General features: G+C 36.1%; 1 protein-coding gene across 1 annotated transcript in view; it reads left to right on the top strand.

Moving 5' to 3' along the window:
* lrp1ba (low density lipoprotein receptor-related protein 1Ba) overlaps nucleotides 1-15,721 on the top strand; it is a 306,610-nt gene that overhangs the window by 122,739 nt on the left and 168,150 nt on the right. The window contains 6 exon segments of the mRNA XM_048163800.1: nucleotides 2,688-2,768; nucleotides 3,498-3,662; nucleotides 3,796-3,978; nucleotides 6,459-6,659; nucleotides 13,697-13,942; nucleotides 14,983-15,180. Coding sequence (XP_048019757.1) covers nucleotides 2,688-2,768; nucleotides 3,498-3,662; nucleotides 3,796-3,978; nucleotides 6,459-6,659; nucleotides 13,697-13,942; nucleotides 14,983-15,180 — 1,074 coding nt within the window.

The raw sequence follows: 15,721 nt of genomic DNA, 5'->3' as shown, positions 1-15,721 counted from the left end.
ACCATTAAATGGGTACTTTCATTGAAACATGATATATGCTTCAAAAATCACATAAAGACTGGACACTTTCATTTGGTTTCTTCAGAGTTTTATAAAAGTGAGATTCCACCTTCGATGTTTATATGTACAGAGTTGAATTGAACATAACAACGGTTTTACAAATGTTTCACACAGAAATGCGTCCTTTGTTGTTCATAAATGATCCCTATTGTAGTTTTTCAAAACTGAAGAGGGGTTATTTAAGGTCAGGTGCTGTTTTGAGTTGAGTTTTATCTGATGGCCTGAGGCTTTAACAACAATAGACATACTATTGAGAGCCCAGACAAAACGATGTCATAGATCTGAAGTGTTTGTTGTAGCATCTTCACATAAACAAAGAAAAAGGCCTGTTCTGTTTTCATATTTCCTCTGTTGTTGCCTCTTTGGTATCTTTTGATGTTTTTCATGTGTGTAGGTCACAAACTCTGTTCCCACCAAACTGCTTTGATTTGAGCTGTTGTTTTAAATGTGAAGGTCATTTGATGTTGTCATGATCACATCTGAACTGTGACACTATTGAATGATTTTCTGCATTCTGAAATTAAAATGGTCCAGTGAGTGAGTAGAGTTATAAACTTTCTTTGTATCTCATGTAAATGTATCTCATTGTGAAAATATCCAAAGGGAATTCTCAAAAATTATCATGAGGCAATGTTTTTTTCTGTATTTTTGATCAAATAAATGCAGCCTAAGTGAGCATAAGAGATGCAGCGTAAGTGAGCTACTTAAATATCCTATATTTATATCCTATATTAGGATATTCCAATAGCTTTTGTAAACATGCCTTAGGAAAAAAAAAAAAAAAAACATCACTGGTTTGTGTCTTGAGACAAAACAATAGCATTGACATATTTGAAGATGTTATTTGCAAGTTGCTTTTAGTTAAAACATATCAAACATGCATTTTACTGGGATGACACAAGAGTACAAAACAGACACACACACTCACTTACACACACGCAGAGATACACACACACACCCTATTATACACATCCATTCAAGAATGAGGCAGTTGTTTATGAATGGGTCATTGAATCTTTGACTCAGCTGATTCATTCAAAATGGTGAATCATTTAGTAAAGAAACAATATTGTGTCTAAAATGTGAGTATATTTTACATAAGTCAGTACATTATACATATATTATTATCCACTATCAATCACCACTTACACCAGTTGTAATAAAATCACTCACGTTTTGGTGATTCCCTAGTTATTTTTTTATTTATGTTTTAGTCAAGCTACTTGTCCGGTTTCACTTGCCCCTTCAAATAATCAACCTCTGACAAGTGTTAATGTCAAGCCCTATTGTATATGCTGTTGAGGTTAAAACAACTAGATTGACGTTCCAGGGCCAAAATTATCCGGCTTCGGCATTTCAAATCAATAACATAGGCTACTGCTGTAACTGTTTGCTAAAGATAATGTTTTTTAACCGCTTTTACCCCAGTGGAAAATGTGTCATCAGAAGTTTAACTAAAATTTCCAACATATTTCATATTCCCAACATATATTTTCCAACATACAGTACACTACTCTGGCAACATATTTCTCACATTGAGCAGAGCAAAATCACCATGTGTCTTTACACTTCCATTTTTCATGCATTTGTCCTCAAACACCTTAAAATCATCTCATCTTAAAGATTCAAATAATATCTATCTAGACTGTATATAGCATTGATTTGCTTGTATTCAGTACCGATTGCTCACAAAAGGCTGGGGCTTTTTAAATTTGTTCTGCTTAATGCAGAAAAATTTGCAGAATGACTGGCATTCTGGGATCTTCTCAACATAAATACAAAGATAAGTCAAAGAAATTGTCATTATATAGAGGAAAAAAACGATGAATCACTTTGCATGATATTATGTTCCTTATTACCATGCCTCGAATATCTCAGCGTTCTGCGGCCCGCCGTAAACCCGTTGTGACGGCTTGAGTCGTCTCTGACAGCACCGTTCAGCTCTTGTAAATGAGAGATGAGAAATACCAGCATATCTCCACCTCTGTTCCTCAGAGGGATGAAGTGTGCATTTGAAGCTTTCTCCTCTGTTAGTCGTCGCATCTTATTACCGTTTAAATTTCCTTGGGTACCGTTCCAGGGTTGCTTCGGTTCTCATGCACATACGGGCTGCGTAGAGTAATTAAAGTTTATGCTTGGCTTCCTTAAATCAAAATCAAGCTGGCATTGGAAAGCCGACTGCACGGCATCTGAGAAATGTCGAGTGTCGCCCCGTTCGCCATTGAGTTCGCAGCACGTGGCGTCGCACGGTTGCTCACTCGCTTTGTATCGTAAGTCGGTGTCAGTTCGCTGTATATTTCCTGTCAGTAACCCAGTGAACGTCTTTTCTAATATATGTTTAATTTTGAACCACAAAGACACCAGTGTCTGTTTATTTTGAAAGGTGCGTGCGGCAGGTTAGCGCTTCTGTCTCCTGAGACACAAGGCAGAAAGTGCAAAGTTCAGCAGAAACAAAATCTGTGTTTGTTGTTCTCTGCCATTCTTGGCTGTGAAAAGTTGTTAGGCTTTTATTGCTCGATTCACATTTCCTGCTGGCCTTGGTATAACGTTGATTTGTGAAGTTAGAAAGGGGAGTGCCTTTTGCAGTTCATCATTTGATTTTGTTGTTCTTCTTGTGTTCTCCTTAGATTTCCCGACCTGTGAACCGCTGACCCAGTTCGGCTGTATAAATGGGAAATGCATCAGTGTGAAATGGCACTGTGATTCTGGTGAGCTAAAGCTAGTGAAGATCTGAATGGACATTGCAGAGTGGTCTCATGCAGTCCTTTTTTATTTATTCATTTATTTATCGCAAGTAAAAACAAAATATATTATAGAATTTATGCCACTTTTTTCTTTTGGAAAAAAAAAAATCCAGAACTTTATTTCCAGGTTAAAAAACTAAACAAAATGTTTAACTTCCTGTTTAACTGATTTTATTTCTCTTTCCACTCTATTTCCTCTCTCACTTCCCTATTACCTACTCTGTTCTTTCATTTTCTTTTCCTTCCTTTATACTTTCCTTCCTTGGTTCCATTTTTTCCTTCCTTCCATTTTTCCATCTGTATCCATCCATCCATCCATCCTTTTGTCCTTCCTTGCATCCTTCTTTCCATCTATTTGTCATTTCTGCTTTCCATCCATCCATCCATCCATCCATCCATCCATCCATCCATCCATCCATCCATCCTTATTGCCTTCCTTCTTGATTACTTTCTTCTATCCATCTATCCTTCCTTCCTTCCTTCCTTCCTTCCTTCCTTCATTCCTTCCTTCCTTCCTTCCTTCTATCCATCCATCCATCCATCCATCCATCCATCCATCTTTCCTTATTGCCTTCCTTCCTTCTTGATTACTTTCTTCTATCCATCTATCTTTCCTTCCTTCCTTCCTTACATATCTTCCTTATTTCCGTCCTTTCTCACTCGCGCTCTCTCTTCCTCTCCTTGTCTTTCTAGAGGATGACTGCGGGGATGGCAGTGATGAGGTGGGCTGCGTTCATGCCTGTTCGGTAGCTCAGTTTCAGTGCTCCAGTGGGAAGTGCATCCCTGAGCACTGGATGTGTGATGGGGACAATGACTGTGGTGACCTCAGCGATGAGAATGCCACCTGCTCCAGGACAGGTGCCCGTGATCACACAAAACACAAACACACAGAAGCACTGACCTAAAACAATTGCTTCCACCTTCAATTAAACTAAAATGAGTTGTTGTAACCACAAAAACGTTCATCAACAAGACTCTTTCCCTCCATTAGCGCTCTCTGCCATTAACGACTGCAGTGAGAAAGAGTTTCATTGCCGTGGCGATGGTACCTGCGTTCCCGAAATCTGGCGCTGTGATGGAGACAAAGACTGTGAGGACGGTAGCGATGAAATCGCCTGCGAAGGAGCCAAGAGAATGTGCGACCCCAAGGCAAAGTTCACCTGCAAGGTTTCAGGTAGAAAGCTACATCCATTACATAATCACATTATCACATTACATAGTCAGGTTTCACCCTTTGGAAAATTCTCAGTAACGTCATCTCTGGGTGAAGAGAGTCGTAAATATGATCATTAATCATTGATTGTGGCCTGGGGTGGCATGATGAATCAGCACTCATTCAAATGATATTGCATTACCGTTATTCTGCTGAAAATGGGACTGTTATGTGGATAGTCACTTCCAAAAGGCCATTGATTATTGCTTTGCTTCACTCTAGACTGAATTAATAATGTTTAAAATGCATCATTTTGTTCTGATTGTGGCAGACCAAGAATAATTTATTACCCTTGCGAGTTGGGATCAGGTGGAATTGTATTTGTGTTTTTTGTAAATGTGTGTGAATTGATCTGTGATGTTGAACTTGAAAAGTTAGAGGTTGGAAAGTGGGGCCAACTCCTTACAGGAGGAACTTTTGAGGAAAAAATTAAGACCTACTTTAATTTGTGACAATGTAATAATAATAATAATAATGAATAGGACTGTCAATCAATAAAATGTGTAATTAAATGTATATCATAATATGCAGTTTAATTAATCAAATTAATTCCAATTAGTCAAGCATACGTATATTAAAGGGTTAGTTCACCCCAAAATGAAATTTCTGTCATTAAGTATTCATCCTCATGTCATTCCAAACCCGTAAGACCTTCTTTCATCTTCAGGTTTTTTATACCTCATAGAAAGAAATATAATTACCACATTCAAAGTCAAGAAAAGTAGTAAAAGCATCGTTAAAATAGTCTACATGACTACAGTGGTTCAACTTTAATGTTATGAAGTGACGAGAATACCTTTTGTGCTCAAAAACAAAACAAAAATAACGACTTGATTCAACAAATTCGTCTCTCTCCCATCATTCTCATAAAGTACTTTCATCACTTCATAACATTAAGGTTGAACCACTGCAGTCACGTTGACTATTTTAACAACGGCTTTACTACTTTTCTGGACCTTGAATGATGGTAATTGCATGCTTTCGATGGGGGATAAACCTCTTGGATTTCATCAAAAATATCTAAATTTGTGTTCCGAAGATGAACGAAGGTCTTATGTGTTTGGAACGACATAAGGGTGAGTAATACATGAGAGAATTTTCATTTTTGGGTGAACTAAATTTGGCTAGACCAGCAAGGACAGCTGAAGACCAGCAAAGGCTGGTTTAAGCAGGTTTTTTATTGTTTTATTTGTCCATGTCATTAATAATAAGCCTATCACTGGCCTACAGAAAACCTGCTGCGTGAACAGCTCCTTATTCATTGCTGCTCTCAATAAGTGCACTCTGTAGCAACTTGTTAGCATGTTTACATTAGCAACTTAAAGCACATAACGGTTTTACATTTGAGGTGTCATTATGTGTAATTTATGCAGTGGAACAAAACAGGGAGGTTACAAACCTCATTTTACTTGTAAATCTAAAGCCGCTGTTCTAAAAAACCCATCAGAAATTCCTGAGGCAAGCTATTAGCAAAAATTGCTAATTCATCCCCAGGTTGTAGTGCAACAAACTGAACAGCTAGAAACTATAGAACAACTGTCAAAATGTTTTAGTGGCTTGGACCTCTCATAAATGTGGAGGAGATTTTAATTTTAGCCTTTTAATTGCATCTAGCCTGGTTAAGAGAGAAATTCAGGTGAAACAGACTTGGTCAAAAAAAGTTTTTGTGAAACTTAAAGTGAATTAAAATCTGATTAAACGAAGTCTCTGTGAAGGTCTAATGAACGTGAACACACTATTTTGTCTTGAAGGATACAGAAAAGTAATTTATGTACTCATCACCCTGTTTCACCTTCTTAAAGAACTTGTCTAGAAAGATAATGAGGGAATCGCTAATGACTTGTCTCGCATGCTCAAAAAATAAATCGAAACACCTTAGGTTACTGAGTACACCATTAAAAAGAACTGATAAGGATTCTGTGTGAAAATCCATGTCTATCTTTAAATTGGGAGAAAAAGGTATTTAAATGTATATCATAATATTTAAATACACTATATAAAAATAGTAGTTACGTAGCTGTCTTTCTAGTGTAAACAATGACTTGTGTACCATTTAATTTAATTTAACTTTCAGTTTCCCAAACACTTTCACTAAAAGTGACTCTGACATCACTTTTTTTCTCATACTCTCAGACAGCACTTGACTATATTCTTCTGTCATAAATAATCCTTAGTTTTCTTTTTCAACGAAAAAATAAATAAATAAAAATGATTATGTACCTCATTATTACTAATGATATGGCAAACAGCAAGGTCCAAACAGCACTTAGAAACTGAGTGTAGCCCTATGGGAAATTATATGCTTGATATGCTAGAGAAAAAGTGTTTTGGTTAAAGAAAAAGTGTGCAGAAAGCAGATAGCTTTGTAGAGCAACTGCACAGAGAGTTAATGGTGTTCAAAAATTCTGCTTTGAAACGCATTTGTTTTCTCTGCACCGTAGGGAAATGCGTTAGTAAGGACTGGGTGTGTGACGGAGACATCGACTGCGAGGACCAATCGGATGAGGAGGGCTGTGAAGTGTCCATCTGTAAACCACCAAAGTTTCCCTGCGGCAATGACACGTCAGTGTGCCTCCCGCCAGAGCGAATCTGTAACGGTTGGAGAGACTGTGCGGACCACTCCGACGAGGGACCCTACTGTGGTGAGTCATGGGATATGGGTTGTTAGTTAATTCTGACCAGCCACTCACACTAATGATGGTAATATAATGATGTTAATGTGATGTAGACTCATTCCTGAATCAACATTGGAACAACTCTGCTATCAACCAGTCAGATTTTGAGGGTTGGGGCTTATACAGCATTGTTTTAAACCAGAGAATTCACCCACCACCCCCACAGCCATTTCCCTTCTGAATTTAGGTAATGTAGGTGGTTAGTAGAGTCAGTAGTGTTGTTCATGTTTTATATATATTTTACATTGTTTGTGGTATTTATGTATTTTTATGGTTTTGTAAGAAAAATAAAATAAAAATAAAAAAAATAAAACTGTGTTTTAGGTTTAATTTTATTTGATTTGATTTAAATAAGATTTAATTTTAAATAAATAAAAAATATAAAAAAAAAATTGTGGTAAATCACATTATGTGATACAAGGTAAAAAGTCACAATTTAATTTAAGTTGATTTTGATTTGGTTTGATTTTGATTTGATTTAAAATAATTTGAAATAAAAAAAAGGGTGCAGTTGTGAAATTTGTAATTGTGATATAAAGTAACATTTTCAGGAAAGAAAGAATATTCACAGTTAGGCTTCCAAGAATATCTAAACATACATCAAACAAAAAAATGCATTTTTTTTTTTAAGAGAAAATTGTTTAAGATAATAAAACTTTTCATTTTTTTTAAGACAATTTAACTTTTGTATCGTATTACACAACCCTGATGTGAATGAAAGTGAATGATAAAATATATTCTGTGCATTCTTTTACTATGCAAGATAATAATCTTTATTATTATGCAATTAAAATATATAGTATAATATATTTGGTCCCACTTTATATTAAGTGGCCTTAACTACTATGTTCTTACATCAAAAAATAAGTACAATGTACTTATTGGGTTCATATTGAATTGCAAAACACTTTTGCTGCATTTGAGGTGGGATACGAGTAAGGTTAGGGAAAGCTTTGGTGGTATGGGTAGGTTTAAAGGTGCTACAGAGGATTTATAAATTTTTGCAATATTACTTGAAACTGTCTTTACTAACTGATAAAAGACTATTTATTAGGTGCACTGAAAGGAATAATATTAATATACATCATCTGTGCACGAGGTAGGGCCTTAAAAACATCAGGCAACCATTTACGTGATCATCGCGTAAACGATTGGCCCTCTGGCTTGTCAATCACTGCCATGACGTTCCTTGTGAGAGACGAGCACGGCTGCGCGCTCCAGTAACTTTCCACACTCCACAGGCGCCGCATGCAATGTTTTTGTCAAGAGACAGGAGTAACAACTGCAGATTATGAGTTACCTGCGGTGAGTCCGACATAATGAATCCACTAACACAACACAGCAAATGCCGGTGGTAAACACGGGAGGCGTTCCCTCGAAATGAGCTGTGAAGGAGGGGGGGTGTTCTTACGCATGCGCTCATTTCAAAAGCTCAGTAACAGTCTTTGGTTTCTGAGTCGACGAAAAGATCCTCTGTAGCACCTTTAAGGATAGGGGTAAGGTGTAAGGGATGGGTCAACAGTGTAATTATAAATGTAAATACAGAAATGAATTACAGATGTAATTACATGCAGGTGTTTTTAAAATATAAGTACAATGTAAAAACATGTATGTACACAATAAGGCATTGTATCAAATGATTAATTTAAATGTAAGTACATAGTAGTTAAGGCCACTTAATATAAAGTGGGACCATATATTTAAATATTATAATACATTTTCATATTATGTTGCTTCTCGAGTAAATTTGTCTCATTTTAAGAGACGTTTAGATATTTTTACTGAAAAAAACGGGGCAATTTCCGTTCAATTTCATTCTGTTTCTTTCAAAAACAAATTTACACTTAAAAAACATCTCAGTGAATTTTGCTTGTTGTCAGAAAGTGACATATTTAAATAGACTCGCAAATAATTTATTTAAATCCTGCTTCTGTCATTGTTTGATGTGAAATAAATAGATTTGTTCCTTTTTTTTTGTGACAAATGTACTGTGTGTGTGTGTGTGTGTGTGTGTGTGTGTGTGTGTGTGAGAGAGAGAGAGAGTGAGTGTGTGTGAACGAGAACCCAGATGCTGTGTGTGGCTCTTTGGGGATTGAAGGATTTTAGTGAGTGTGTATTAAGGTTCATTTAGGAAAGCTTCAGAGAGAGATCTCTTCCCTCAGGTGAGATGAGGTAGTGCTGAAATATCAGCTTAGAGCCAATTACATCTATCGGCTCCTCCTTACGTGAACACACACACACACATAGACACACATTCCCCTCCAGACTGATTAATGCTGCAGTGCACACTCCAAACTGGCCTCTGAGGATATGTGAGACAAGAGAAACAGACTCTGTATGTTCTTTTTTTTTTTTTTTTGCACTTAGTAATGACAGAGGAATCTAAAATACATATATTATCCACCGTCTAGCATGTGAATTGCCTTATATTTGAGCAAAGTATGAATCCAGTATGAGGAATGACGTGAGCGCAACAAATTCAATATATATCTCATACTCCTCGTTCACATGACATTTAGCTGAAATATCATCCAGAGAGGCCAGAGAAGAGATTTGACTTAATTTATTCCGTCCTTTCTACCAAAATAATTTGGTTTTGTTCAGAAAATTCTACTTTTAGGCATATCCAACTCAAAACGGTTTAATTGTTTGTAGCAAAAACCACATAGAATCTGATTTTAACAAACCTCATCTAAACCGAATCAATATGTGGTTTAAAATCAGATTAAAGTGGGTAGTTTCAGCTTGAACAGTCTGATCAGATTTCAGTTTTAGCGTTGTTTAAGTTGTTTTCATTGTTCTGGACGAGATTACAGTGATGTATGACTAAAGCTATAATGTTATAAAAATCTTCAGCTGAAATCACTCTTATACTCACATGTGCCATTCTCTTTGAAATGAATAGTGAATGAGCAAATGAGCGAGCAGTTTTGAATACAGAGTGCCAAGTTTTCTCTTTCAACGTCGATGACAGCTTCTTTTATATGTCTTTTGGTGGAAGTCATCACTATGGCAACCAATGTAGATATGCTGGATTTTTCACTACCTGAGTACACTATCTGAACAAACAAATTAGATTTTTTAAATGATTAATTATTTTAATATTTAATTTGGCCTTTTTTACCTCTTGTTTTCTGAGATTAATTTCTTAACAAATTTATACATAGTGTTCTACTTGTTTTAAGCCAAAACCTCATTATAGTCTGTTAAATATTTTATTAAAATGAGAGAAAACAGTTTGCTATTAGACTAAGAATAATAAACTTTATTCAAAATATATTTTCTTAAAATAAGTCTTAATATCTTGTGCAGTTTTGCTTCTTTTGCTTATTGCATCCCTAAATACGATTGAATTAAAAAGCAATTGCTTACCATGATTTTCTTAAATTAAGTTATTTTTTTAATCCATTTGTACATTATTTTCTTCTTATTTTAAACATAAACCTCATTAAATGATGCTAAATTTTGGTATTAAAATGAGAGAAAAACAGTTTTCCCTTAAGCTAAGCATAATAAACATAGATTTTCTAAAATTATTATTAATATCATGTGCAATTTTTCTTCTCAAAAATAAATAAATACATATAGCCTGAATCCCAGCAAGCACAGGTTTGGCAGGCCTGAAAAGAGCATTTAAAGGGTTAGTTCACCCGAAAATGAAAATAATGGCATTTATTACTTACCCTTATGTTGTTCTACACCTGTAAGACCTTTGTTAATCTTCGAAACACAAATTAAGATATTTTGATGAAATCCGATGGCTCAGTGAGGCCTGCACAGCCAGCAATGCCATTGAAAATCTCAAGATCCATAAAAGTACTAAAAACATATTTAAAACAGTTCATGTGAGTACAGTGGTTCTACCTTAATATTTCAAAACACTGCTTTGGAGCTTTACGAATCGAATCAGTGATTCAGATATCCTATCAAACGGCTAAACTGCTGAAATCACGTGACTCTGGCACTCCGAATCACTAATTTGATTCATAAAGCTCCGAAGCAGTGTTTTTAAGCAGTGTCACTCCGAAGCAGTGTCGGCCCATCACTATATTGTTGAAAAGTCCTTATTTTGTTTTGTTTTTTTTGGCACACAAAAAGTATTCTCGTTGCTTTATAATATTAAGGTAGAACCACTGAACTCACATGAACTGTTTTAAATATTTTTTTTAGTACCATTATGGATCTTGAGATTTTCAGTGGTATTGCTGGCTATAGAGGCCTCACTGAGCCATCGGATTTAATCAAAATATCTTAATTTGTGTTCTGAAGATGAACGAAGGTCTTATGGCTGTAGAACGACATGAGAGTGATTAATAAATGGCATTATTTACATTTTTGGGTGAACTAACCCTTTAACGCAGCATTTCAGTCTAATGCCTCTTAATTTTTAAAAGGGCCAATCAAACCTCCATTAACTTTAAGTACACTCCCAATGTCCATCTAAAATATCTTGCACATCCCAATAAATGCTGGGCTGAACACAAATTCTGCTAGCCACTGGCAGAGATAAATGCACTCACCCTGGTCAAGCTGTAAGATAAATACGAAATTATCAAAACCCAATGGTCTAGAAACATTCCAAAAATTTTCAGAGTTAGGTAAATATTGTTTAAAACAGACCCAGCCTGCACATAATAGGACTAATCATGATGAATGAGCCTCTAGATCACATTCACAGCTTTGTGGAGTGAATCTTGGCAAGAAATAGGTCACCGATTTTTTTTTTTTTTTTTTTTCTTTGTTAGTATGCTACTCAAATGCTCCAACCTAACTGTCAGTGCTTAGCTGGCCCTTTACTATGATGTGTGTTAAGGCAGTCAAGAAACTTCACCTGCCAACCCCAGCTGCAACTCAACATTAACATGAAACTCCAAGCTGAACTTCAGGGATGACCCGGCTGTTTTTCTACACTGTACAATCTCTGTGTTGAACCCAACAGCTCTTTCCTGATCTCACTATGCTTTTTTAAGGCTTTACCCTATGGCTTCTTTTCTCAAGGCTACAGAAGATGTGTTAATGGACCTGCTAGCCTGTGCCCTGAAGCCCTCTTTGCTTTGAGACTTCCAAATATCTTCCATCTTCTAGACGCTATAAATTTTGAATTATAGTTTGCTCAAATACAACCTAATTATATTTGACATACAGTTTGACACATTTGGCCTAAACATGCTTGAAATATCTAAATGTCATTGCATTGTTACAAATTCAAACCTAGTGGCATCTGCAAACAAATCACACTAGATCTACTTTAACTGGAAAATAAGACACAAATACCTTCTTTAGAATAAGAAATTTTGCAGTTTAAATACATTTTGTTTTCATTTTGAACATTGTCTTCCTTCCATCCATCCATCCATCCATCCATCCATCCATCCATCCATCCATCCAGATTTAGTTTATGGATTCTGAATTTTAAATAAAGACTCTAAGATCTTCATTTAAACAATCAACATGACAAAACCAAGATGATGAAATCAGACTTTTTCACAAAGTCAAGGAGTTTTTGGACATTTTTTGATCATCAGCATTTGAACTGAATTTTTAAGTGACTCTCAGTCCAGAAAGATCCATTATCACCCTGTTGGAACTTTTTTTAATTTCCTCTACTGTATTAGTTACTTCTCTCAGACCCCATGACTCCTCAGTATCGCTAGTGCCAGATTGTACTGTGGCCTGATTGAACGTACTTCCATTTGCCATTTTATATCTTTTTGAGCTCCTTTCCCTCATCAATGATCCATTTCTGTTCCCCTCATGTCTCCTGCCTGTGCTTTGTTGTTTTCCATTTGAGTGTTTAGCACATTTTTATTCACTCCGCAGCTCCACCAGTATGACTGCCTTGAGGTTTATGGATGCATTATCCTCTGTCAGTACTAGACGCTTCATTTAAACCTTGAAAACCACTTGCTGTTCAAGGTGGTTTTACCTTGAATCTCTCCGTGGCCTATTTTTTTTTTTTTTTTTTTGGGCAACTATGCATTTATTTCTTATACCTGCTGCATATTTAATTGGAATAAGAGAAAGTATTTTAACAGATAAAATTAAGATCAGTTTCTAAGTAGTCACAGACCTACCAAAGGAAAGAGTTTAAATCCTTTTTTTTGATTGTGATAACCTTTTATCCCTCAATAATTTACTCATTCATTATAATCATATTTTTCTCATGTTCATTAAAAATAAATAAATAAATTAATTAATTAATTAAAACTAATTTTCCTTCCAAGTGCATTAATGTTGTACACAAGTGGATTAACAAAGCCATTTGCAACAAGTATACACTTTATCATTAGAAAGAGCATTATTGAGCCGATCACCTAAGAGGCTAACATATATATATAGTTCTAGTTGACAGCTTCAGCTAATACTTAACCACGTTTTTCCGTTTAGCATCTCACCATGGGGCCACTTCGATGACATATCGCTAAATTACATTGTCCAAACCTACTGTCTTCAGCCATAAATCGCAATAAAGTGATGCTAAGGGTAAAAAAATGATTGCCGTTTGGTGCCTCTGAGCATTCATTGGAAGAAAAAACTATAAATGATATATGTACACACCTACACAGCAAAAAAAAAAAAAAAAAAAAAAAGGTTCAACAGCTAGTCACTGGAGCAGTACCATTTGTACAGTACCTTATTTACACCTAAAAGGTTCAGTAGTACCCTTAAAGGGACAATGTTGTACCTTCTGGCTTAGGGAACTATGAAGCGGAATAAGACGATAATAGAGACAGTCCACTTGCTTCCAATTGCTCTTGCTGACCAAGAAGCATATAGCCTGGAGGACCAAATGGGAAGCACCAAACCTTGTTCATTCTCTGTCTATTTCCTTTGGCTCTTTCAAGCGTCCACGACTCCCTGCTGTTCAACCGTATGTCTACTGAGGAATTCCATCAGTTTTTGTTGTCTCACTGTTCGGACCCTGCTATTCTCTTCTGAAGTGACAATTTCTTCCCTTCTTTCCAACCTTAATCCTCCTCCCTCGCTTTGCTTCTCCATTTCAGATGAGTGTTCAGTGCGGAAGGGCGGCTGCAGTCATGAGTGCTTGGTGGCACCGGGTAAAGGGGTCGTGTGTTCCTGTCCGGCCGGATTCCAGCTGGGCTCGGATGGCCGGACCTGCGAGGTTCTGGATTACTGTACCAAGCATCTACGCTGCAGTCAAGTGTGTGAACAGCACAAGAATACTGTGAAATGCTCCTGCTATCCTGGCTGGAGTCTTGGACTTGATGGAGACAGCTGCCACAGTACAGGTAAAATGTGGCACATTGTTGTTTGGTTGCCTGATGGTTAGCGAGCTGAATTTATCACACACAAACTTCAATCCCAAATAGGGATAAAACCAGATTACAGTCCAGACCACAAGGCAATTAACCTCAGGGGAACCGAATGACCTTGTCATTTTCCAGGCAATTATCCATGTTATTTACAGCCCAGAAATTGCAAGTAAATGAATCTGTGACTGATTCATGACATTTGTTCATATTTTCAGTCCTTAACGTCCTTTTAGAGAGAGGATGTGCATATGGTTTTAAGGTGTAAAATTCATCTGTAATATGTATGCGTTTCATTTTACAAGAGAGCCAAAGCAACTGTTTGTGTTGGGAAAGATTAGAGAGCTCCGACTTTGGTGCACTATATGAGAGTGGAGAGGAAGATATGTGCAAAGAGCACTAAGTAACATGTTTTAATAAAAAGGAAAACAAGCTTTACTCGAATCCACAGCTCAGTTTTCAGATCTGTCAAAATGCTTTTAGTTTTTGTCTCAACTGAAATGGCCAGTTATAATTTATATTGCAATCCACATAAGGTTTCATCTCCAGTCTAGGTGATGTAGAGATGTGTGCGGCATGAGTTTTTGCTTTATTCATAGCTCGGAATGTTCTAACATTTTATTACAAATTATAGTTATTATTATTATTATTATTATTATTATTATTATTATTAATTTCATTTATTTGATCTTTTTTCCATTAATAACTTTGCTTTACCAGCTTCTTGCCTTTTTGGTCAATTTTATAGACCCTTTCAAGGCATTGTTTTCATCAAATCTTTTTTTTTTATTTTTTTTTTTTATAAATAAGATATTTATAAGGTACATAACCTATTTTTCTATTTTAAAAGTTACTTGTTTAGACTTATTTTATTTTTTTCAATTAAAGATGCATTTTCACAGTTCTATACAAGACATATTTGCATAACTTTCAAAGTCCTATACAGGACATGTTGCTTAACTTATCTTAGGCTACATGCATTCTTGTTCTTTATTGTCTGTTTTCTGTTCCTTTTGTAGATCCTTTTGAGGAGTTCATCATTTTTTCCATCAGACATGAAATTCGCCGCATCAACTTGCAAAGGGGCGACTATAGCCTGTTAGTCCCCGGGCTCAGGAACACCATCGCTTTGGATTTCCATTTCAGCCAGAGCCTGCTGTATTGGACCGATGTCGTAGAGGACAAAATTTACCGTGGGAAGCTGTCTGAGGGTGGAGGTATGGCAGTTTTTTTAAACATTATTTATGACACTGTTAATACTTATGCCTTGATTATACCATACAGGCTATAATATGATGGAATGGAATTTACAGTATATCATCAGGGTCTTAAAAAGTCTGAAAAAAAAAAAAAAATTTCAAAATCAAAATTTTAGGCCTTGAAGGCCCGGTTTCACAGACAGGGTTTAGATTAAAGGTGCCCAAGAATGCTTTTTCACAAGATGTAAAATAAGTCTAAGGTGTCCCCTGAATGTGTCTGTGAAGTTTCAGCTCAAAATACCCCATAGATTTTTTAAATAAATTTTTTTAACTGCCTATTTTGGGGCATCATTAACTATGCACTGATTTTTTCAGCGCGCCGCCCCTTTAATTCGCGTGCTCCCTGCCACACGAGTTCTCGATTATATTACAGCACATTTACAAAGTTCACACAACTAATATAACCCTCAAATGGATCTTTACAAGATGTTCGTCATGCATGCTGTATGCATGCTTCGAATTATGTGAGTGAAGTATTTATTTTGATGATTATATTTGA

Source organism: Megalobrama amblycephala, linkage group LG2 (assembly GCF_018812025.1).
Source record: "Megalobrama amblycephala isolate DHTTF-2021 linkage group LG2, ASM1881202v1, whole genome shotgun sequence".
Classification (NCBI taxonomy): domain Eukaryota; kingdom Metazoa; phylum Chordata; class Actinopteri; order Cypriniformes; family Xenocyprididae; genus Megalobrama; species Megalobrama amblycephala.
This window is presented reverse-complemented; position numbering and strand designations above follow the sequence as displayed.